This window comes from Mustelus asterias, chromosome 6 (assembly GCF_964213995.1).
Source record: "Mustelus asterias chromosome 6, sMusAst1.hap1.1, whole genome shotgun sequence".
In the NCBI taxonomy this organism is placed as follows: Eukaryota; Metazoa; Chordata; class Chondrichthyes; order Carcharhiniformes; family Triakidae; genus Mustelus; species Mustelus asterias.
Window position 1 is genome coordinate 4,055,469 of NC_135806.1, and position 25,630 is coordinate 4,081,098.

General features: G+C 46.1%; 2 protein-coding genes across 2 annotated transcripts in view; one reads left to right on the forward strand and one right to left on the reverse strand.

Moving 5' to 3' along the window:
• The window catches only part of anp32b (acidic (leucine-rich) nuclear phosphoprotein 32 family, member B), a 43,108-nt gene that overhangs the window by 13,903 nt on the left and 3,575 nt on the right, over positions 1 to 25,630 (forward strand). Inside the window, exons 2-3 of the mRNA XM_078215304.1 lie at positions 9,828 to 9,977; positions 23,837 to 23,963. Of these exons, the coding sequence (XP_078071430.1) occupies positions 9,828 to 9,977; positions 23,837 to 23,963 (277 nt within the window). The remainder of the gene's footprint in view (positions 1 to 9,827; positions 9,978 to 23,836; positions 23,964 to 25,630) is intronic.
• c6h5orf63 (chromosome 6 C5orf63 homolog) overlaps positions 6,102 to 25,630 on the reverse strand; it is a 59,009-nt gene continuing 39,480 nt past the window's right edge. The window contains exon 5 of the transcript XR_013498146.1: positions 6,102 to 6,373. The gene's annotated coding sequence lies outside the window, so the exon portion shown is untranslated. The remainder of the gene's footprint in view (positions 6,374 to 25,630) is intronic.

A 25,630-nucleotide genomic window follows, 5' to 3' on the forward strand; every position in this document is an offset into this window, starting at 1 on the left:
CGCCCTAGCAAATCTTTTCTGCACTCTTTCTAGTTTAATAATTTCCTTTCTATAATAGGGTGACCAGAACTGTACTGTACCAGCATGCTAACTTTTTATGATTCAGACAAGGACACTCAGATCTCTCTGTATCTGCAATCTCTCCATTTAAATCATACATTTCTATTCTTTGTGCCGTATTGGATAACTTTACATTTTTCCATGTTATGCTCCTTCTGCCAAATCTTTTGCCCACCCACTTTATCTATATCCCTTTGCAGACTCTTTGAATCCTTGTCACAGCTAAACTTCCCATCCATCTTTGCATTGTTAGCAAAGTTGGCTATGTTAACAGTCGGTCCCTTCATCTAATTCATTAATATCCCTAAATAGCTGAGGTCTCAGCAATGATCCCTTTGGGACACCCCACTGTGACTCCAGTCACAGTTTGCCAACCTGAAAATGACCCATTTATCCCCCCTCTGTTTCTTGTTAGTTTGCCAATCCTCTGTCCATACCAATATATCACTCAAATTCTATGAGATCTTATCTTGTGCCATAATCTTTTTTATGGCACCTCATCAAATGTCTTTTGGTAACCAAATGCTGGTTACCCTTATCCAGGCTGCAGAGAACGCTAACGCATTTCTCAAACGCTATTTATCTTGCACAATAATGATTGCCTAAATGTCCTGCTACTACCTCCTTTATCATAGATTCTGGCATTTTTCCAATTACAGATGTTAGGTTTACTTGTCTACGCTTTCTCTCTCCCTCCTTTCTATATAAGGGTGTCCCAATGCACTGGGACCTTTCCTGAATCTTGGAAGATTACAACCCATGCATTCGCTATCTCTGCAGCCATTTCCTTTAACATCTGAGGATGCAGGCCATCTGGTCCCAGAGACTTGTCAACCTTTAGTACCATTAGTTTTTCCAGTGCTTTCTGTCTAGTGATCTTTTTGCATTTCTCCCTCCCTTTTGGCATTAGATCTTCAAGTTGTCTTGGGATTTTTTGTGTCTTCTGCTGTGAGGACAGATATAAAATACTTGTCCAAAGTCTTTGCCATTTCCTCATTTCCCATTATTAATTCCCCAGAATCGCCCTCCAAAAAGACCAAAGCTCACTTTAGCCACACATTTCCTTTTTTATGTACTTGCCAAAGCACTTACTGTCAGTTTTTATATTTCTTGCTAGTTTTCTCTCATTCTCCAATTTCTCCCTCTTTATTCTATTTTTGGTTTCTAAAATGTTCCCAATCTTCTGGCCAACCACTAACCTTTGTGGCATTGAGCATCTTTTCTTTAAATTCCACATAATCCATAATTTCCTTTATTAGCCACGAATGGTGCATTCTTCTCAAGAGTCTTTCTCAATGGAATATATTCCAAAGTTGAGCACAATGGTCCAGTTGATACTGAACCAGCGATTCATATAAGTTTAGCGTCACTTTTTGTTTATATTTGGTTTCTCTATTTATAAAGCCACATGGTGAGTCTAGATTCAGCAAATGGCCATTAAACCACAATGGTGTAAAATCTGATGGGTTTGTTTGTAAATAGTGATGATTAGATCACATTCTTTACAATCCAAGAACAAAGAACAATACAGCAAAGGAACAGGCCCTTCGGCCCTCCAAGCCCGCGCCGCTTGGAGTGAATATTTCCTACCAAGCTATACTGTGGCACATGGATGGTTAATTTTATCTGCTTCTATTCCTTGCTGCATAATTAAGAAGCCAGGAGTTGGCCTGTTCCCTTGAACAATTGCTTTGTAAATCACCACTAGATGGTGTGTAGTTTATTTTACTATACATAGATTTATACTTCGATTTATTATACATTTTAAGGAGAAAAGAAGACTTGTATTTGTATAGTGCCTGTTACACCCTCGGGGCATTCCACAATGCTTTCAGCAAATAGTCGTGATTGTAATGTAGGAAATAAAGCCACTAATGTGTGCACAACAAGCTCCCACAAACAGCCATGTGCTTTTGACCAGATAATCTCTCTTCTTTATGGTGAAGATGATCACAGGCTAAATATTGACCCGGGACACTGGGAATAATATTCAATATTTTCATTAAAATACTGCCATGGGATCGTTAACGAAAGCAAATGTATCATCTGAAAGATGGCATCGACAGCGCAGGGTTCCACCAATACTGACGCCCTAACAGTGCAGCACGGTGCCGATGACCCCCCCCCCCCCCCCAGGACAGGGCTCAACCCCTCTGCACTGGAGTGTCTATTTGGTTTTATGTTAAACTCTGGACATGAACCCGCAAGCTTCTGCCTTAGAAGCCTAAGTACTGCACAGTAACCCAGAGCTATTAATGTTCTGGAATGGAATATTATTCTGTTTATATTCCCATGTAGAAGATAACTATTTTGATGTAACTTTTCAGAATCTTTTGCTGTGTCGTGGCCAAGATTTTATCCCTCAACCAACACCATTCTCCCTTTGGTGGAAGGATCAATGACTAGGGGACATAGATTTAAGATAAGGGGCACGAGATTTAGAAGGGATATGAGGAAAATACTTTCCACCCTAATGGTTGTGGGAGTCTGGAAATCACTGCCTGAAAGGGTGGTGGAGGCAGAGACCCTCATAACATTTAAGAAGATTTTAGATGTGCATTTGCAATGCCAGGGTATACAAGGCTATGTGGGCCAAGTGCTAAAAAATGGGATTAGAGTAGTTAGGTGGTTTGTCTTTGACCAGTGCAGATATGATGGGCCGAAGGGTCTTTTTCTGTGTTGCATATACCTCTATGATTCTATGACTAAGAACAGATTATCTGTCTCTATCACATTACTTGTGGAATCTTGCTGTGCATAACTTGGGTTCTGGTACATTTCCCTACACACATTGACTTCACGTTCAGTGTGCTTAATTGGATGCAAAACGTTTTGGAATGTCCAAAGTGTTGCATAAGGGCCTGGCTGGAGTGTCTCAAACATGGGGGCATGAGAATGGCCATTTAGGACTGAAGCGATGAGACATTTCTCCTAGAATCATAGACTGGTTACAGTGCAGATGGAGGCCATTCAGCCCATCGGGTTTGTGCTTGGGGGCTCTCCAAGTTCAATTTAACTAGTCCCCCTCCAATGTCCTTTCCTCCCAACACACACAATCTTCTCTTCAGGTATTTATCCAGTTCCCTTTTGCAAACCACAATTGACCCTGTCTCCACCACACCCTCAGACAGTACATTCCCGATCCTAACCACTCGCTGTGTGAATCTGTCTCCACCACACCCTCAGACAGTACATTCCAGATCCTAACCACTCGCTGTGTGAATCTGTCTCCACCACACTCTCAGACAGTGCATTCCCGATCCTAACCACTCGCTGTGTGAATCTGTCTCCACCACACTCTCAGACAGTGCATTCCCGATCCTAACCACTCGCTGTGTGAATCTGTCTCCACCACACTCTCAGACAGTGCATTCCCGATCCTAACCACTCGCTGTGTGAATCTGTCTCCACCACACCCTCAAGACAGTACATTCCCGATCCTAACCACTCGCTGTGTGAATCTGTCTCCACCACACTTTCATCACCTTCCCTCTGGTTTATTGTCGGGTCGATGGAAGTTTGGAACTCTCTCCTACAATGAGCAATTGTTACAAGATCAATTGCAAATTTTGAAATTGAGGTTGATAGATTTTTGTTAACCAAAGGTGTTGATGAATATGGGAAAGATGGGTATATGGAGATAGATCACAGTTTAGCCAAGATCAATGGGGGAATGAAAGGCGTCCTCCTATTCTTAGGTTCCTTATTTCACTTCTGAAATGACTTGGTACTTGCACCATTCTATATATATTTTTTTGCTGCTTTGTATTTTGTTATATCACTTGTGGGATAGATAGGTTCTTGATGGGAAGGGGATCAAAGGTTACAGGGAAAAGATGGGATAATGGGGTTGAGAAACTTATCAGCAATTTTTTAGTGGCAGAGCAGACTTGATGGGCCGAATAGCCTAATTCTGCTCTTATATCTTATGGTGTTTGCCCCTATCCATGGTACCCAATGGCTCACCTCGAGTAGCAATTGATAGTAAGCTAGCCTTGGCAGAATCCAGAATCAAAGTGTTTGTTACAAAATATAGCAAATATTACCCCTCTCAAGGGCATCATGTTTGTTTTCATGGGACTCACTGGGCACCAGTTATTTTTCTCCTCAATATGGAGACAGTGAGGTTTATTTGTAGCAAACCCAAGATTGGAATAGTTAAAATTGGCTAACTCAGTTCCTAAGGAATTGCATTTATATAGTGCCTTTAAGTGGTGGTATCGCTGAAAGCACTTCACAGGTGTTTTATGGAACAAATGCAATGAACCGCATGAGATATTATGACTGATGGCCAAAAGGTTTGGTGGAGGCGCTGTGTTTTAAGGAATGCCTTGAGGAAGGGAAGAGGAGGTTTAGGGAGGAAATTCCTGAGCTTGGGGCCTAGGCAGTTGAAGGCACAGCCGCCAATCGGGGAACCACTGAAATCTGAGAAGTGCAAATGGCCAAAATTGGGGAAGAGTAAAGATCTTTGGAAGTTATAGGGCTGGCGACTGGGGGGTATGGAAGTTATAGGGCTGGCGACGGGGGGGTATGGAAGTTATAGGGCTGGCGACTGGGGGGTATGGAAGTTATAGGGCTGGCGACTGGGGGGTATGGAAGTTATAGGGCTGGCGACTGGGGGGTATGGAAGTTATAGGGCTGGCGACTGGGGGGTATGGCGGTGAGCAGTGAGGCCACAGAGAAGGCGGGGATGGGAATTTGGAAATCTGAAATAAACACACACAACGCAGGTCAGGCAGCATCTGCGCAGAGAGAAAAACAGAACCAGTGTTCCTGATCAAAGGTCATCGATCTGGAACGTTAACTGTGTTTCTCTCTCTTTCCATAGATGCTGCCTGACCTGCTGGAGTCTCACCACCATTCCCTGTTTTCAGACAAAAAAATTAGAAGCTGGTTTGAATAATACAGTATCCCACCACTTAGAATTGAAATAATTAAGAGAGGAACATTTTCAGGGTGTTGGGGAAGGAAGGAGGGCGGGGCGGGGGGGGAAGCAGGGTGGAGTACGTCTGATTGACTCTTTTAAAAGAACGTAGGGGGAGGATGGACTGAATGGCCACTCCCGTGCTGTAAAGATTCTGCGCATCTCTAATCTGCTAATGTATCCACAGTTCCAGGGTCAGATCTACCCGAGGGGCAAGTGCATCTCTTCCATATCCTTTTGCAGTTTCCAAATGCATTCATTTTTATACATGAATATATCATAAGAAACGGCAGTTGCTCTGATGATCACCTAATGCCGGGATTGTAACCGGACGGAGGAGCATTACCAGGCTTTGAACTTTTATTGGATTCATTATAAGCAGAAGGTTCATTTCCTTCTGGTTTACTCCAAGGAACATTCATAATTGCAGGATTTTCCATTTTCATTTTTTTCATCGCTGCCTTAAGCTATCATCTGTTAGGTTTAAAATTAACTTGGAAGAATGGAGAGAGCCGATCCTATTAAAGAAAATCTGAGGCTGCAGCATGAGTCCAGTAGGATTTAACTTCCTCAATTCTCCGCCTGCTGTAGTGAAGGGGTGGGAGTGCTCTCAAGATAAGAGAATCAGTCATCGGTGTTAACTGTTATTCGCTTTTCTCCTGAAAAGCGAAGGCTGAGGGGGGACCTGATTAAGCTTCTTAAAGTGGGATTTAATAGAATGGAGGTAGAGATGGTCCCTCCATTTATGGAGGAGACTGGGGCATCATGGTGGTACAGTGGTTAGCACTGCTGCCTCACTGCACCAGGGACCCGGGTTCGATTCCCAGCTTGGGTCACTGTCTGTGTAGAGTCTGCACGTTCTCCCCGTGTCTGCGTGGGTTTCTTCCAGGTGCTCCGGTTTCCTCTGAAAGACGTGCTGGTTAGATTCATTGACCATGCTAAATTCTTCCTCAGTGTACCCGAACAGGAGTGTGGCGACATGGGGATTTTCACAGTAATCTCATTGCAGTGTTAATGTAAGCCTACTTGTGACACTAAACTTTAAATAAAAGTGGGGGCTATAAATGTAAGGTAGTCACTAATAAATCTAATAAGGAGTTCAGCAGAAATATTTTCTGTGTTGCTGGCAAGGCCAATATTTATTACCCATTCCTAATTGTCCTGTGTTGTAAAGTTCTATAGTTCAATCCAGATTATATAATACATAGTTTCTCATTTTATCATTTGAGAGCTTTTGAAGGCATCTCAATAACAAGCTTAATAAATTAGTCCAGGGCTAAGCTAAAAGATGCCAGGGAAATGGCTGGTTTGATTTCTGGGCTTGGGTATAGTAAAGTTGACTTGAGCATTCCAGAGAACATCAGGCAGGGTTCCTGTTCCTGAGCTTTTCTGCAAGATGATAACAGATAAGGTTATTTGTCTTATCTAAAGAACTCCTTCCGACACTGACCACTCGCTGCAAATGAACTTGTGTGGACACTGGATGGAACTGTTGATTACACTGTCGAAAAGCCAGTCTCCTTTCGAATGTGAAAGGGTTATTAAGCACTCGCTGCTCCAGGTTCCCATGGGACTGTAACCCAGCAATGGACTGGAGCTTCTAGAAAGGTGGAGTAATTTTGACCCAACCAAGAGGAATAGATATTCTGCACCAGGCCTGAGGCTTGTACACCTTCAACAAGGAGCCGAGAGTGACCCATCAGTTCACCGCCCTCCACTGAAGGTGTGAGCTCACGATTTACCCTGTGGATCACCTTGCTGGCCAGTGTTTGGTTCTGCTCCATAGCCTCGTAATTAACTGTTTACACTGAAATACTTTCCCCATTCATAACTTTCCACCTTGTTATAAACTCTGGATCCCAATGGAAATGAGTGACAGGCAGCCACAGGCACCTCATTGCCTTTGCCAATACCATGTTGAGGCACGTTAGATATACATCCTGAGGTAGGAACATAAGAACAGGGAGAGGCCGTTCAGCCCCTTGGAACCTATTCTGCCATTCAGTGAGATTTTGGCTAATCTACAGCCTAAATCCATGTACCCGCCTTTCTTAATATCCATTGATACTTATGGATAACAAAAATCTGTTAATCTGAGATTTAAAGTTGACAATTGATTGAGCATTCATTGCCATTTCTGGATGGGAATTCCAACGTTACCATGCTTTGTGTGTACAAGTGTTTAGCGGAATCTTGTGCTCTCACTGTTGACAAGCTTGGAGTTAGAAGGGTGTGTAGGCAGGATGGTGGCATACTGGAATCCCGCTGCCTACCTGCCTCCATCCATATTTAAGTTCTGGGTGGGAGGCCCATAGTCGACCATCCCACCCCACTAATATTGGCCAATTAATGACCAATTCAGGGCCTCGTCCCTCTGCTGCTGGTATTAACCCGGCTGCAGGTGGGCTGGTCACCATGTGGCGTACCGGCCATCTAAACCATGTGGCCAGCTTGTCACCTCCGGTGGGGGTCCCTTAATGAAAGACACTTAGTGCCTGTTTGAAGGATTTGACACTGGGGAGTAAATAGTGGCAGTTGCTGTTTAGTCTTTCAATTAAGAGTATGTGGTGAAGAGATAATGTTACAATCAGTCCAAATCTTTTGGAATTTTCTGAATTTTCCAAGAGATTGTGGTCCAACAATAACTTGCATTTATATAGTGCCTTTAACATTGGAAAATGTCCCAAGGTGCCTCAGTGATTTTATAAAAATTTGACACTGAACCACACAAGGAGATATTTGGGACAGAGTCATAGAAGTTTACAGCATGGAAACAGGCCCTTCGGCCCAATTTGTCCATGCCGCCCTTTTTTTTAAACCCCATAGCTAATCCCAATTGCCCGCATTTGGCCCATATCCCTCTATACCATCGTACCCATGTAACTATCTAAATGCTTTTTGAAAGATAAAATTGTACCCGTCTCTACTACTGCCTTTGGCAGCTTGTTCCAGACACTCACCACTCTCTGTGTGAAACAATTGCCTCTCTGGACACTTTTGTATCTCTCCCCTCTCACCTTAAACCTATGTCCTCTACTTTTAGACTCTCCTGCCTTTGGGAAAAGATATTGACTATCTAGCTGATCTGTGCTCCTCATTATTTTATAGACCTCTATAAGATCGCCCTTTCTACGCTCCAGAGAAAAAAGTCCCAGTCTATCCAGCCTCTCCTTATAACTCAAACCATCAAGTCCCGGTAGCATCCTAGTAAGTCTTTTCTGCACTCTTTCTAGTTTAATAATATCCTCTCTATAATAGGGTGACCAGAACTGTACACAGTATTCCAAGTGTGGCCTTACCAATGTCTTGTACAACTTCAACAGGATGTCCCAACTCCTGTATTCAATGTTCTGACCGATGAAACCAAGCATGCCGAATGCCTTCTTCACCACTCTGTCCATCTGTGACTCCACTTCCAAGGAGCTATGAACATGTACCCCTAGATCTCTTTGTTCTGTAACTCTTCCCAAAGCCCTATCATTAACTGAGTAAGTCCTGCCCTGGTTCAATCTACCAAAATGCATCACCTCGCATTTATCTAAATTAAACTCCATCTCCCAGTCGTCAGCCCACTGGCCCAATTGATCAAGATCCCATTGCAATCGGAGATAACCAGGATCAAAACCGTGTTTTAGAGAGCTAAGTTTTATGGGTAGGACGGGGAGGTTTGGTGTGGGAATTCCGGAACAAAGGGCCTAGGCTGCTGAAAGCCTGGCAGCCATGTAGGCAACAATTACAATTAGGGATCTGAGTCCAGAATTGGAGCAGTGCAGAGATCTGAGGGTTGTAGGGCTGGAAGAGGTTACAAGGATATGAGAGGGTTGTAGGACTGGAGGAGGTTACAGCGCTAAAGAATGTCCAAAGATGTGCAGGTTATGTGGATTGACCATGCTAAATTGACCCTAGTGTCAGGGGGATTAGCAGGGTAAATATGTGGGGTTATGGAGATGGGGCCTGGGTAGGATTGTGGTCGGTGCAGACTCGATGGGCCCAATGGCCTCCTTTTGCACTGTAGGGATTCTATGATTCTATATGAGGAGGCTATGGAGGGATCTGAAAACAAGGATGAGAATTTTTAAATTATGGCGTTGCTTAACTGGGAGCCAATGGAGATCAGTGAGCACAGAAGTTAGGACAGAGACAGTCGAGTTTGGATGGTCCCAGTTTGTGGAGAGTGTGGAGTGGGGGTTACCTTTCTGACCCTTACTTTGGCCCTTCTATCTCTAAGCCCTGTCGGTACTTTGTAATGCCAAAAACCTAAATACGATAAATCGGAATGCCAGTTTGCTAAGCAAAACACAGCAGTGTGGGTACATTGCCTCCACCTCTATGTGTATACACTGGAAAGAGTTGTGGTTGGAGAAACTGTTTCCAGTGGTAGGAGGGTTGGTACGTGGAGGGGCACAGATTGGAGATAATCAGCAAAAGAACCATGGGGGGGGGTGCATTATTTTACACAGCGAGCTGTGATCTGGAATGTGCTGCTTGAAAGGTCGGTGGGAACAGATTCAATAAGAATCTTCAAAAGGGAATTGGATAAAAACCAAGGGAAAAAGCTGGGGAAGTGGGACTATTCCAAAATACCGTCACAGATTCTGTGAGAACTAGCCTCTTATGCGCTATGATCCTGCGTTAATTCTAGACTGGTTGTTCTACTCGTTAACATTTATGTTGTAGTAAATGGCACAGTAAATTCAACAGATTTTGTTACGATATCAGGTTTGAACTGTGATTAAAACCCCAGTCACAGTGAACCAATTTCATCATGGGATGGTTTGGTGATTTGGGTTTTGTTTTTACAACAAGGAGACTTGTTCTCTAAATCACCTTTGCTTCGTTCTAGGTGCGAGAGCTTGTTCTTGACAACTGCAGATCGAATGAAGGTAAAATCGAAGGGCTGACGGCTGAGTTTGAGAACCTGGAATTCCTCAGTTTGATAAATGTTGGGTTGATGTCCGTCACAAACCTCCTTCGCCTTCCCAAATTGAAGAAGGTGAGTCTTGAGCATGGCAACCATTGGCCTGAACTAGGGGAAATGTTCTTGTGTTACGTCATATAAGTGCAGTGTTCAGGACGCTTCATTTGCAGCTCTGTGGTCCGGTATGGTATGTTTACATTTTTATTTGAGGAATGGAAACTCAAGATCTTCTAGCAGGAGACATCTCAATCCCACCCTCTCCTGTAAGACCATTAATTGGACCACAGCACAAAAGAAAGGCTTGCATTTCTATGGCATCTTTCATTATGGCACAGTGGTTAGCACTTCTGCCTCACAGCGCCAGGGACCTGGGTTTGATTCCAGCCTTGGGTGACTGTGTGGAGTTTGCACATTCTCCCCGTGTCTGCGTGGGTTTCCTCTGGGTGCTCCGGTTTCCTCCAACGATGTGCGGGTTAGGTGGATTGGCCATGCTAAATGCGTGGGGTTATGGGGATTGTGCGATGGGCCTGGGTAAGATGCTCTTTCGGAGAGCTGGTGCAGACTCAATGGGGAGAGTATTTCTGAGTAAACAGTTCATTAGAGTTAATTTCTGCACTGTAGGAATTCTATGGTTCTATCACCTCAGGAATGCTTGGCAGTCAATAAAATATTTTTCAAAGCTAGTCACTAATGAAGGCTGGATTTTCAGGAAGTTGGGTCAAGTCCAGACGCCTTCGAATGAGGGGGCGGTTATGAGGTGGCATGAGGGTGGAATGCAGGGAGTAACATTGTGGGTGTGGGGGGGATTGAGGGCTCAAAGGCTGAAATCTCAGTGAATTGAGGTGAATGCTCAGGTTAGTACTTGCCCATCTCTGCAGCTGTCTATGAACAGCCCCCTGAGGTAATGGGCTGACTTGATCACACCCAGGCTGCCTGGAGCAAATATCATTCGTGTGGGGGTCGCTTCCATGTTGATGTGTCTGCTAAGTCGAGAAATTTCCCCTTCCAGCTTTGCATCTGAACCACAACACAGGAAATGCAGTTGTGCATAGCAAGCTTCCACCAATAGAAGTGTCAGATCACAATAATGTCTTGTTTTTCATTGATGTTGGTTGAGGAGGTAAATATTGGTGAGGACACGAGGAGAACCCATTACTCTTCAAAACAGTGAGTAGTCTCACAGCACCAGGTTAAAGTCCAACAGGTTTATGCTACCAAATAAACCTGCTGGACTTTAACCTGGTGTTGTGAGACTCCTTACTGTGCCCATCCCAGTTCAACACCGGCATCTCCACATCATAGCTTCAAAACAGTGACTCTGAGATCGTTTACATCCACCTAAAGGGGCAGATAGAGCCTTGGTTTAAAGTCTTATCTAAAAGATAGCACCTCCAACAGTGCAGCACTCCCTCAGTACTGCTCAGAAACGTTATTTTGGATTATATAGAGTGGGGCTCAAACCCACGTGAGAGTGCGACTGTCGGAGCTCCAGCTCCTAATGATGAGTCTGATGTGTGTATCTGTTGTGGTGCAATGTCAGGATAATGGTGGTCCCCATCTGGCCATGGAAATTCCCCCTGCAATGTATAGAACTAGTTCCACTGCATTGGGATCCATGGCAGTGGATCAAATTGGAGAGGATGTTCTTGGGGTGGGGGAGAGGAATGCTTAAACCAGGCTCTTTATTTGGCAGCGCAGCATGATGTGGAGTTGGGTTCCTCCAATTCTGGCCTCTCGTGCATCCCTCACATCCTTTCCCCCACTATTAGCAGCTGTACATTTAGCTGTCCTTTCCCCGTGTAAACCTATCCATCTCTCTACCACTTTCTTCACTGTCTAAAGGAGCTTTGTTAACCTTTCCTGCTATCCCCTTATTCTCTCTGTCTAAGATGCACGCTCTCTCTCACACGCAGACAGATGCAGCACACTCATACACACACAGTCACTTGCATGTATATGCACGTGTGTGTGCGTGTACTCTCTCGTGTGCTCATGCACCAGGCACACACGCAGTCTGGTTATTTATCTCATTCCAGTTTATGGGATTGTGCTGTGCAAAAATTGGCTGCCAGGTTTCCTACATTGTAACATTTACTGCTGTTCAAAAGTACTTAGAGCCATAGAGGTTTACAGCATGGAAACAGGCCCTTCGGCCCAATTTGTCCATGCCACCCAGTTTTTAACCACTAAACTAGTCCCAATTGCCCTCATTTGGCCCATATCCCTCTATACCCATGTAACTGTCTACTTCATTGACTGTGTAGCACTGTGGGTTATGGTAAAGGGTGGTAGGTGTCTGTGTGTCTTTCTTATCTATTCATGGGCTCAGCAGCGATTTTGTTTTTAAGTTTTAATCCTTGGTTGTGGAGGGAATAAAATAGCTAGATGTCCTTTCATATTACAAAATATTAATCCTGATAATTATCCAATTGACTTTTTTCTTCACAAAAGACTAAATAAAGACCAAATTTCATTTTTATAGCATCTTTAGCATAATAAAATGTCCCAAGGAATTTCACTGGAGAGTTATTAAACAGATTTAACACCGAGTAACATTTTTCAGTGACTGAAAGCTGGGTTAAAGGGCAGGTTAAGGAAGGAGAGAGAGTGGTGGGTGTTGGGTACCAGACAGCTGAAAGCCTGGCCACCAACATTGGAAGGATTAAAAATTCAGTTATGTTTAATAAGGTTTATTTTTAATTAATTAATTAATTACTAAACAAAGTTGGGCAGTTAACTGTCAGCCATCAGTCAACTGGTGCATTCTCCAGGGCAAAGCCTCTACCAATCCAAGTGCACGTGCCAAGGAATTTCCCCTCATGAAGTATAAATCATTGTTCCCTTTACATTTGTTATTTTTGTGAGCTGTCCTGATGAGTACAAACTGAAAAGCTTTGACAGTGAGTCATTTTTCAGCAGTACTCAAGGTATACATTTTTAGCATCTGCACTTGTGGAGGTCTGAGAGGGTGATCGAGTCTTAAAGCTTATTTAAGGATTTGATATAGTGGGGGGGCGATTTTGAACCCACATTAGTGGTCAGCATAAATGGTGATGCCAACCCAAAATTTGGTTTGAGGGGTTGCAAATGGGATTCCTCGCTGGCGAGGCCTCATTTCCAGATTTTTCCACACATCCCCTGCCCACCCGCCCCCCCCCCGTGACGTAATGAGGTTCCTGCCCAGAAATGTATTACATTTTGAATACATTTACATATCATTAAAGGGCTTTCCTGTAATATGTACCCCCCCCCCCCCCCACTCAATATTCATAACTCGCCAAAAGTTCACAACAGGTTTGGAAAATCTTGAAACAGTCGATGGGAACGTGCCAGGAGCGCAAAGGTACGCACAGCCCCGGGGCGAGGAGAGCACACTGGTACTGTCAACCTGCCAGCGCTGGGCCCTCTGGGGAGCCCCATTGCCGGGGTTCTCCTTGTGTGTGGCTAGTGGACAGTGCCGATGTTTGTGGGCGGGGGTGTTGCTGGAAATAGTGGTGTTGTGGTAATGACACTAGACTAGCAATCCAGAGGCTTGGACTAATGCTGTGGGAACACAGGTTCAAAGCCCTCCACGGCAGCTGGTGGAATTTAAACACAATGGTTGGCACTGCTGCCTCACGGCGCCAGGGGCCCCAAATTCAATTTTGGCTATGGGTGACTGAGCGGAGTCTGCACGTTCTCCCCGTGTCTGCGTGGGTTTCCTCCGGGTGCTCAGGTTTCCTCCCACAGTCCAAAAGACGTGCTGGTTAGGTGCGCTGGCCATGCTAAATTCTCCCTCCGTGTACCCGAACAGGCGCCGGAGTGTGGCGACTAGGGGATTTTCACAGTTGTGCAGGTTAGGTGGATTGACCAAGCTGAATACAGAGGGTTATTGGGATAGGTCATGGGAGGTGGTGGGGCTGTGTAAGATGCTCTTTTGGAGAGTTGGTGCAGACTTAGAAACATAGAAAAACTACAGCACAAAACAGGCCCTTCGGCCCCACAAGTTGTGCCGAACATATCCCTACCTTTTAGGCCTGCCTATAACCCTCCATCCTATTAAGTCCCATGTACTCATCCAGGAGTCTCTTAAAAGACCCTATTGAGTTTGCCTCCATCACCACTGACGTCAGCTGATTCCATTCGCCCACCACCCTCTGTGTGAAAAACTTCCCCCTAACATTTCCCCTGTACCTACCCCCCAGCACCTTAAACCTGTGTCCTCTCGTAGCAGACATTTCTACCCTGGGAAAAAGCCTCTGAGAGTCCACCCGATCTATGACTCTCAACATCTTATACATCTCTATTAGGTCTCCTCTCATCCTACGTCTCTCCAAGGATAAAAGACTGAGCTCGCTCAGCCTATCCTCATAAGGCATGCCACTCAATCCAGGCAACATCCTTGTAAATCTCCTCTGCACCCTTTCAATCTTTTCCACATCCTTCCTGTAATGAGGCGACCAGAACTGAGCACAGTACTCCAAGTGGGGTCTGACGAGGGTCTTATATAGCTGCATCATTATCCCCGGACTCCTAAACTCAACCCCTCGGTTGATAAAGGCCAGCACACCATACGCCGCCTTAACCATCTCCTCCACCTGCGGGGCCGATTTTAGAGTCCTATGGACTCGGACCCCAAGGTCCTTCTGATCCTCTACCGTACTAAGAGTCTTTCCCTTTATATTGTACTCCTTCATCCCATTTGACCTGCCAAAATGGACCACTACACATTTATCTGGGTTGAAGTCCATCTGCCACTTTTCCGCCCAGTCTTTCATCCTATCTATGTCCCTCTGGAACTTCTGACATCCCTCCAGATTATCCACAACCCCACCAACCTTGGTGTCCTCGGCAAACTTACCAACCCATCCCTCCGCTTCCTCATCCAGGTCATCTATGAAAATGACAAACAGCAAGGGTCCCAGAACAGATCGCTGGGGCACACCACTGGTGACCGACCTCCATTTAGAAAAAGACCCATCTCTACCCACTCTCTGCCTCCTTTGGGCAAGCCAGTTCTGGATCCACAGGGCAGCAGCCCCTTGGATCCCATGCCCTCTCACTTTTTCTAGAAACCTTGCATGGGGGACCTTATCGAACGCCTTGCTAAAACCCATATAAACCACATCTACCGCCTTCCCTTCGTCAATGTGTTTAGTCACTTTTTCAAAGAACTCCACCAGGCTCATAAGGCACTTGATGGGCCAAATGGCCTCTGTAGGGATTCTATGTTTGGGAGCAATGCTTGTTGTGGGGGCTTGCGCTCCGATGCTCGTTGGGATTCCGCTGTGTATGTGGTGCAGGCGGCGAGTTTGTTTTTATCGCAGATCGGGGTGCTTTTTAAAGATGGAACCCCAATCTCTATCAGGCCCCTCCCCCACGCCCTAAAATCTGGAGAGAAAAGTTGGCTGTGTAGCTGGCGAGCTACACACCGGGTTTCTCGCCTCTGGCCGTACCCAGCGCACTGAGAGGAAGATTCTGCCCAGTAGATGTGGAGAGTGCGTTTCCCTTTGGGAGAACTGAGGCCATTGATATAAGACTCAATAAATCCAATGGGGAATTCGGGAGCAACCCCTTTGTATCCAGGTAATGGGGAGAATGTGGAACTCTACCACAGGGAATGGTTAAGGTGAATAATAAAGATATCTTTATGGAAGCTGGAGGGAGGAATAGAAGGATATGCAAATAGAGTGGGAGGAATCTGGCATGGATCATAAACACCAGCATAGTCCAGATGGGCTGAATGGCCTATTTCCGTATTGTAAATTCCATGTAATTCTGTGTAAAAATTGCTAAATGTGACGGGGCGAGGAGGCAGGAATCTGTGCCCATCATTTCACCGCAGCGTGTATTCGAATTTGACATGAGCTGTGGTTTAAACAAAACTGTTCCATTAGTCTTCACCTTTCTGATTAACTAAGGGACTCCCCTTCCTTCTCATATCTGTGGGCAGCCTTCATGTTTCTGATGTTGAAGAGTGCCCAGGGAGAATTAATCAGCTGGTATTGTGGGGTTGCCTTTATTTGACACTAAAGACTTTGTGGACACAAAGGTGAATGTTCTATTTTGGATCATTTCCAAAATCTGACATGTCTTAATTATAACACCAAGATAATGTTCTTCTAATTACCCAGTGTAAAGTTACTGGATTGTGCTGTTGTATTTATCATCTGTTTTATTACCCCCTCCACTCCCCCTCTCAAATCGTGAACCATTGCCTCTCCGTAACATGTGAATGAGATTGAGGTTGCACACTGAACCCTCAACACAACAGCCCGCAATCATACAGTGTGTTCAAAGTAGTCGTCCATTTCACTGAAGCCTTATCAGACAAAATCTAACACACATAACTGGTCAGGAGACTCCAAGCTTGGTCAAAGAGGAACGTCTGAAAGGAGGAGTGAGAGACATCTTGAGAGAGAGCGGTTTAGGGAGGGAATTCCAGAGCTTACAACCTCGGCATCTGAAGGCATGGCCACCAATGGTGGAGTGACTAAAACCCAGACAGGCATTGCAAATTTACACCTGGTTGACCAAATTTAACTTCAAAGGGGCATTGGATGATACTGGATAAACTCTGACAGCACAGCCGCCAAATAAATAGTGAAATGTTCAGTACTCGGCAATTAAGAATTACCTCAACAGCAGTTTGGATTTATATAGTGCATTTAACAACCAAAGTAGTTAAAAGGAGCATTATCCAGTCACAAAATCGACACGTTACATAGACTATTATTACCTCGTATTTACGACACAGCAATAGGCCGATTGGACAAATTGGATATACTGACAGGGTGAGATGAAAAGGGGAAGGAGGACACTCATGGGGAACATCAACACTGGTGTTAAGGGTAAGATCCTGGCATGGATAGAGGACTGGTTGACTGGCAGAAGGCAGAGAGTGGGGATAAAGGGGTCTTTCTTAGGATGGCAGCTGGTGACTAGTGGTGCGCCTCAGGGGCCAGTGCTGGCACCACAACTTTTCACAATATACATTAACGATTTGGAGGAAGGAACTGAAGGCACTGTTGCTAAGTTTGCAGATGATACAAAGATATGTAGAGGGACAGGTAGTATTGAGGATGCAGGGGGCTGCAGAAGGACTTGGACAGGTTAGGAGAATGGGCAAAGAAGTGGCATATGGAATACAATGTGGAAAAGTTTGAGGTTATGCACTTGGAAGGAGGGATGGAGACATAGACTATCTTCTAAATGGGAAAATGTTTAGGAAATCAGAAACACAAAGGGACTTGGGAGCCATTGTTCAAGATTCTCTTAAGGTTAACGTGCAGGTTCAGTCAGCAGTTAGGAAGGCAAATGCAATGTTAGCAGTCATGTCGAGAGGGCTAAAATACAAGAGCAGGGATGTACTTCTGAGGCTGTATAAGGCTCTGGTCAGACCTCATTTGGAGTATGGTGAGCAGTTTTGGGTCCAATATCGAAGGAAGGATGTGCTGGCCTTGGAAAGCGTCCAGTGGAGGTTCACAAGAATGATCCCTGGAATGAAGAGCTTGTCGTATGAGGAACGGTTGAGGACTCTGGGTCTGTACTCATTGGAGTTTAGAAGGATGAGGGGGTATCTTATTGAAACTTACAGGATACTGCGAGGCCTGGATAGAGTGGATGTGGAGAGGATGTTTCCACTAGTAGGAAAAGCTAGAACCAGAGGGCACAACCTTGGGCTAAAGGACGATCCTTTAAAACAGAGATGAGGAGGAATTTCTTCAGCCAGAGAGTGGTGAATCTGTGGAACTCTTTGCCGCAGAAGGATGTGGAGGCCAAGTCATTGAGTGTCTTTAAGACAGAGATAGATAGGTTCTTAATTAATAAGGGGATCAGGGGTTATGGGGAAAAGACAGGAGCATGGGATGAGAAAAAAATCAGCCATGATTGAATGGCGGAGCAGACTCGATGGGCCGAGTGGCCTAATTCTGCTCCTATGTGTTATGGTCTTACTAGCACAGATCATTTGAGCTGAATGGTTTGTTTCTGTGCTGTAAAATTCCATGTAAGGTGTAATGGGTTCAAGTGCTGTATTGTCATGTGCTTGTTAATTCAGTCCAGTATTTACAAGCTGAGTGGTGTTACTCTATTGGTTATAGCTTCAGGAGAATGTGCAATTTAACCTGAAATCTTCGACATCGATGAGCTCAATGCATTTTATGTCCGTTTTGAGCAAGAGGTCAGTGAGAATACGCCCTCCACCCTGGAAGCCTCGGATGAACCTGTAGCTGAGGTCACCATTGCAGCCGTCAGAACAGCCTTCTCAAAAGTCAGCCCACAGAAAGCAACTGGCCTGAATGGGGTACCCAGACGAGCACTCATCCTGCGTGGATCAGCTGGCGGGGGTATTCACAGACATCTTCAACCTCTCTTTACAACAATCTGAGGTCCCTATCTGCTTCAAGGAGATGATCATCATCCTGGTACCAAAGAAAAGCCAACCAGCGTGCCTTAATGACTATTGTCTGGTGGCTGTGACATCCAACCTTATGAAGTGCTTCAAAAGGTTAGTCACGGCATGAATCAATTCCAGCCTCCCGGACTACCTGGATCCAGTACAGTTTGCCTACCGCTGCAACAGGTCCACAGCAGACGCTATCTCCCTGGCGCTACGCTCAACCCTGGAACACCTAGATAACTAAGACACCAATGTCAGACTCCTTTTTTATTGACTACAGCTCAGCCTTCAACACCATTATTCCTACGAACTCATCTCCAAACTCCATGGTCTGGGGCTTGGTTCTTCCCTCTGTGAATGGATCCTCGACTTCCTAACCCACAAACCGCAGTCAGTAAGGATAGGCAACGACACCACCTCCATGATCATCCTCAACACCGGTCGGTGCCCCACAAGGCTGTGTTCTCAGGCCCCTTACTATACTCCTTATACACCAATGACTGTGGCCAAATTCCCCTCCAATTTGATTTTCAAGTTTGCTGACAACACCACCATAGTAGGTTGGATCTAAAACAAAGACAAGATGGAGTACAGGAATGAGATGGAGAATCTGGTGAACTGGTGCAGCAACAATAATCTCTCAATGTCAACAAAACGAAGGAGATTGTCATTGACTTCAGGAAGCGTAAAGGAGAACATGCCTCTGTCTAATCAATGGTGATGAAGTAGCAATGGTCGAGAGCTTCAAATTTTCAGGTGTCCAGATCACCAACAACCTGTCCTGGTCCCTCCACGCCGATGCGATAGCTAAGAAAGTCCACCAATGCCTCTACTTTCTCAGGAGACTAAAGAAATTTGGCATGTCCGCTACATCTCTCACCTACATTTACAGATGCACCATGGGAAGCATTCTTTCTGGTTGTATCACAGTTTGGTATGGCCCCTGCTCTGTCCAAGACCACAATAAATTACAAAGGTCGTGAACGAAGCCCAGTCCATCAAGCAAGCCAGCCTCTCATCCATTGACTCTGTCTACACTTCCCGCTGCCTCGGAAAAGCAGCCAGCATAATCAAAGACCCCACACACCTCAGACATACATTCTTCTACCTTCTTCCATCAGGAAAAAGGTACAAAAGTCTGAGGTCACGTACCAACCGACTCCAGAACAGCTTCTTCCCTGCTGTCATCAGACTTTTGAATGGACTTGCCTCGCATTAAGTTGATCTTTCTCTACACCCTAGCTATGATTGTAACACCACATCTGCTCCCTCTCGTTTCCTTCTCTATGAACGGCATGCTTTGTCTGTATAGGGCGCAAGAAACAACACTTTTCACTGTATACTAATATGTGACAATAATAAATCAAATCAAATCTTTTGGGTGGGACATTAGACTGAGGCTCTGTCTCCCCTTAAAAGATCCTCCAGTACTATTTTGAAGAAGAGTAGGGGAGTTCTTGCTGATGTCCTGCCCAATATTTATCCCTCATCCAACATCTTAAGAAGAATGGAGATTATCTGACCATGATCCTGTTGCTGTGGATGGGAGCTTGCTGTGCATAGGTTGGTCTAATTGCACCAGTGACTACACTTAAAAAATAATTTTAGAGGCTGTCAAACACTTTGGAACATCATGCAGTTGAAAAAGGTGCTATAAAAATGCAAGTCTACCACCACCTCCCCCCACCCCCAGATCTCTCTCAATAAAAGTTTATTTATTAAAATTTATTTATTAGTCACAAGTAAGGCTTACATTAACGCTGCAATGAAGTTACTGTGAAATTCCCCTCGTCGCCACACTCTGGCACCTGTTCGGGTCAATGCACTTAACCAGCACGTCTTTCAGAATGTGGGAGGAAACCGGAGCACCCGGAGGAAACCCACGCAGACACGAGGAGAATGTGCAGACTCCGCACAGACGGTGACCCAAGCCGGGAATTGAACCCGGGTCCCTGGCGCTGTGAAGCAGCAGTGCTAACCACAGTGCCACCCTAAATGTTTTCCTTGTAGATTTTGGAGAATTCTATTCTTCCAATAACTGTCCGGTTCACCTTTCCTGCAAACAGTTGACTTGGTTTACATTCAGTTCTCCAATTTAATTGCATACTGTGTGTTTAGCAGTAATATGCCGTCGTCTTTCCATTGCTGTGCAGAGTGAATCAGCCTTTCATTTCAAGGTCTCTTTGACCCTGGGAGAAGCCCCGACTCGGTATCCTCTCCATCACCATGACTGCATAATTCCACCTCTAATATCGCCCACAGCCACACCTGCCACAACTCAATCTGCTGCTGAAACCCTCGTCTACAGGACTCAATAATATAATGCTCTCCCGGTGACCCCCTCCCAGCTTCCACTCTGTAAACTTCAGCTTATCCCAATCTCTGCAGCCTGTATTCTAAGTCCCATTAGATCCCTTTCAGCCGTCATCTCAGCAGTTATTGGGGCAGCACAGTGGTTAGCACTGCTGCCTCACAGTGCCAGGGACCCGGGTTCAATTCCCGGCGCGGTCACCATCTGCGGCGTTTGCATGTTACAGTTACAGTTAAAGTTGGTTTATTTGTCACAAGTAGGCTTACATTAACACTGCAATGAAGTTACTGTGAAATTCCCCTAGTCACCCCACTCCGGCGCCTGTTTGGGTCAATGCTCCTAACCAGCACATCTTTCAGACTGTGGGAGGAAACTGGAGCACCCGGAGGAAACCCACGCAGACACGGGGAGAACGTGCAGACTCCACACAGACAATGACCCAAGCCGGGAATCGAACCCGGGTCCCTGGCACTGTGAGGCAGCAATGCTAACCACTGTGCCACCGTGCCGCCCACGTTCTCCCAGTGTCTGCATGGGTTTCCTCTGGATGCTCCGGTTTGCTCCCATAGTCCAAAAGATGTGCTGGTTAGGGTGCATTGACCGTGCTAAATTCTCCCTTGATGTACCCAAACAGGTGCTGGAGTGTGGCGACTAGGGGATTTTCACAGTAACTTCTTTGCAGTGTTAATGTAAGCCTACTTGTGACACTAATAAATGAACTTTATTGATCCACATTGGCTCCTGGTCCAACAACTCGCTGTAATAACTCCAGGAGTCGGCTGTAAAGGAACAGTGCTTTATTGCACAAAATAAAGTAAAATAAAAACCACAAGTCTGTGGTGAACACAAACAGATTCCAACCAGGACAAAAGGAATAATGGACCCATTCAGGGTCTTGCTTAAAAACATGGCTCGGTATACGAGCTTCATCCGGTTAGATAATTATCAATCCCCTGGGAGCTCCCAGGATTCAACGAGTTCTACAGGAAGGTCGATCGGTGATTTCCCCATGCAAGTCCTGGGGGTTATCACACCCGCCTATTTAAAAATGATCATTCTCATGTTCAGCCCCAGTCTCCCGTCTCTGTGGCCTCCTCCAGCCTGTTAACCCTCTGCGACCACTGTGCTGGCCCCTTCACCTCCGCTCCCTGGAGCATACCCCGAATTTCATCGCTTCACCCTCGCCTTCAAATGCTGAAGGCCTAAGTTCTGAAATCCCTCCCTAACCCCCTCCAGCTCCCTCCCTAACCCTTTTAAGATAGTTCTGAAAGCCTAACTCTCTAACCAAGTTTTCAGTCTGTCCTAATAGAGCTTCTTATCTAGTTTGATGCTAAATTTTCATAGAGTCCCTACAGTGCACAAGGGCATTCAGCCCATCGAGTCTGCACCGACCACAATCTCGCCCAGCCCCTATCTCCTTAACCCCTCATAATCAGAGAGGCAGTGCTGGGTAGACTAATGGGACTGAAGGTGGACAAGTCCCCGGGTCCGGATGGAATGCATCCCAGGGTATTGAAAGAAATGTCAGAGGTAATAGTGGATGCGTTAGTGATTATTTATCAAAACTCGTTGCATTCTGGGGTAGTGCCGGTTGATTGGAAAACGGCTAATGTTACGCCGCTGTTTAAAAAAGGAAGGAGACAAAAGGCGGGTAACTATAGGCCAGTCAGCTTAACGTCTGTAGTAGGGAAAATGCTGGAATCCATTATTAAAGAGGAGATAGCAGGGCATCTGGATAGAAATGGTTCGATCAATCAGACGCAGCATGGATTCATGAGGGGAAAGTCGTGCTTGACGAACATGTTGGATTTTTATGAAGATGTGACTAGGGCGGTTGATGGAGGAGAACCGGTGGATGCGGTGTTTTTGGATTTCCAAAAGGCGTTTGATAAGGTGCCCCATAAAAGGCTGCTGAAGAAAATTAGGGCACACGGAGTTGGGGATAGTGTGTTAAAGTGGATTGGGGACTGGCTATCCGACAGGAAGCAAAGAGTCGGAATAAATGGGTGTTTTTCCGGTTGGAGGAAGGTAACTAGTGGCGTGCCGCAGGGATCGGTACTCGGGCCGCAACTGTTTACCATTTATATAGATGATCTGGAGGAGGGGACGGAGTGTAGGGTAACGAAGTTTGCAGACGACACAAAGATAAGTGGAAAAGTGAATCGTGTGGAGGACGGAGAAGATCTGCAGAGAGATTTGGACAGGCTGAGTGAGTGGGCGAGGATATGGCAAATGGAGTATAACGTTGAGAAATGCGAGGTTATACACTTTGGAGGAAATAATAACAAATGGGATTACTATCTCAATGGAAACAAATTAAAACATGCTACCGTGCAAAGGGACCTGGGGGTCCTTGTGCATGAGACGCAAAAGCCCAGTCTGCAGGTACAACAGGTGATCAAGAAGGCAAATGGGATGTTGGCCTATATTGCGAAGGGCTTAGAATATAAAAGCAGGGATGTCTTGATGCACCTGTACAGGGCATTGGTGAGGCCGCAGCTGGAATACTGTGTGCAGTATTGGTCCCCTTATATGAGGAAGGATATATTGGCATTGGAGGGAGTGCAGAGAAGGTTCACCAGGTTGATACCGGAGATGAGGGGTTTGGATTATGAGTAGAGGCTGAGGAGATTGGGTTTGTACTCGTTGGAGTTTAGAAGGATGAGGGGGGATCTTATGGAGACTTATAAGATAATGCGGGGGCTGGATAGGGTGGAGGCGGAGAGATTCTTTCCACTTAGTAAGGAAGTTAAAACTAGAGGACACAGCCTCAAAATAAAGGGGGGTCAGTTTAAGACAGAGTTGAGGAGGAACTTCTTCTCCCAGAGGGTGGTGAATCTCTGGAATTCTCTGCCCACTGAGGTGGTGGAGGCTACCTCGCTGAATATGTTTAAAGCGCGGATGGATGGATTCCTGATCGGTAAGGGAATTAAGGGTTATGGGGATCAGGCGGGTAAGTGGTACTGATCCACGTCAGATCAGCCATGATCTTATTGAATGGCGGGGCAGGCTCAAGGGGCTAGATGGCCTACTCCTGCTCCTATTTCTTATGTTCTTATGTTCTTATTACCCTGCTAAGTCCCCCTGACTAGGGTTAATTTAACATGGCCAATCAACCTAACATGCACATCTTTGTTCTTTGTTTGCTTTGCGAGTAACTTTGGAATATTTGCTACGTTAAAGGGTGCTATATCAATGCAAGTTGTTTCTTTTTAATTCATGAAAGTTTTTTAAAATTTCCAGTTGGAGCTCAGTGACAACCGGATTTCGGGAGGGTTAGACATCCTGGCAGAGAAACTTCCAAACCTCACACATCTCAACCTCAGTGGAAACAAACTCAAAGACATCAGTACATTGGAGCCTCTGGTTGGTGCTTGATTTGCTCTTGTTGAGTTTTGAAATGTCTGCCGTGCCTTCTCAGCTGCACCTGCTGCTGGCCGGGTGTCACAATCTGCTGCTCTCTGTTTAAGGAGCTCAGCAGATTTTGCGAGAGTGCGATGTCTGTGATGAATGCCGTTGCTTTAATCTAACATTTACCACCCGCATTAATCTAAATATAGACATATTTTGGGATATTTTGCGCCACCCTGCCAGCCTATTTGAAGATGAGGGGGGCACATAAGATTAAAAATAAGGTGTCTTGTCTGCTGTCTCTGTGCCCATACCCAGCTGTCTTGCTTGTTATGGTGGGTGCTTTGGGTATCAGGCAGCTCACTGGGGATACTGCCCAAAGCACCTTTCTGCTTCCATGCACAATCTCACCCCCCGCCGCCCCACCCCACCTCTCTCTGACACATGTGCTCTCTCTCTCACACACACACACCCTCACTCTCTCTCCCTCACACACACCCTCACTCTCTCCCTCATACACACGCTCTCACTCTCTCCCTCTCACACACCCTCTCTCCCTCACACACACCCTCTCTCTCTTTTTCTCGCTCTCTCTCCCTCACACACACCCTCTCTCTCTCTCTCTCTCTCCCTCACACACACCCTCTCTCTCTCTCTCCCTCACACACACCCTCTCTCTCTCTCTCTCACACACACACCCTCTCCCTCTCTCTCCCTCGCACACCCTTTCTCTCTCTCTCTTTCTCTCTCTCTCTCTCATTCACACACCCCCTCTTTCTCCCTCCCTCACACCCTTGCTCTCTCTCTCGTACGCACTTGTCCCCTCCTCCCCGCCACATTCGCATTCACCTCTCTCCTACACATGTCCGCCCTCTCTCTCTCTCTCTCTCTCACACTCACACACCCCCTCTCTCTCTCTCTCTCACACACCCTCTCTCTCTCACCCTCACACACACCCTCTCTCTCTCTCTCCCTCACACACACCCTCTCTCTCTCTCTCTCTCACACACTCACACACCCCCCCTCTCTTTCTCTCACATCCCCTCTCTCTCCCTCACACACACCCTCTCTCTCTCTCTCACACCCCCTCTCTCTCGCTCGCTCTCTCTCACTCACACATCCCTCTCTCTGTCTCTCTCTCCCTCACACACACCACCTCTCTCTCTCCCTCGCACACACCCTCACTCTCTCTCCCTCACACGCACCCTCACTCTCTCTCCCTCACACGCACCCTCACTCTCTCTCCCTCACACACACCCTCACTCTCTCCCTCACACACACCCTCACTCTCTCTCTCTCTCACACACACTCACCCCTCTCTCTCTCTCACACACACCCTCTCTCTCTCTCTCCCTCACACACACCCTCTCTCTCCCTCACACACACCCCTCTCTCTCTCTCTCCCTCACACACACCCTCTCTCTCCCTCACACACACCCTCTCTCTCTCCTTCACACACACCGCTCTCCCTCTCCCTCACACACACACCCTTTCTCTCTCTCTCCCTCTCCTCACACACACACCCTCTCTCTCTCACACACCCCCCTCTCTCTCTCCTCTCTCACACACCCTCTCTCTCTCTCCCTCACACACACCCTCTCTCTCTCTCCCTCACACACACCCTCTTTCTCCCTCACACACACCCTCTCTCTCACTTCCCCTCTCTCTCTCTCTGCCTTACACACC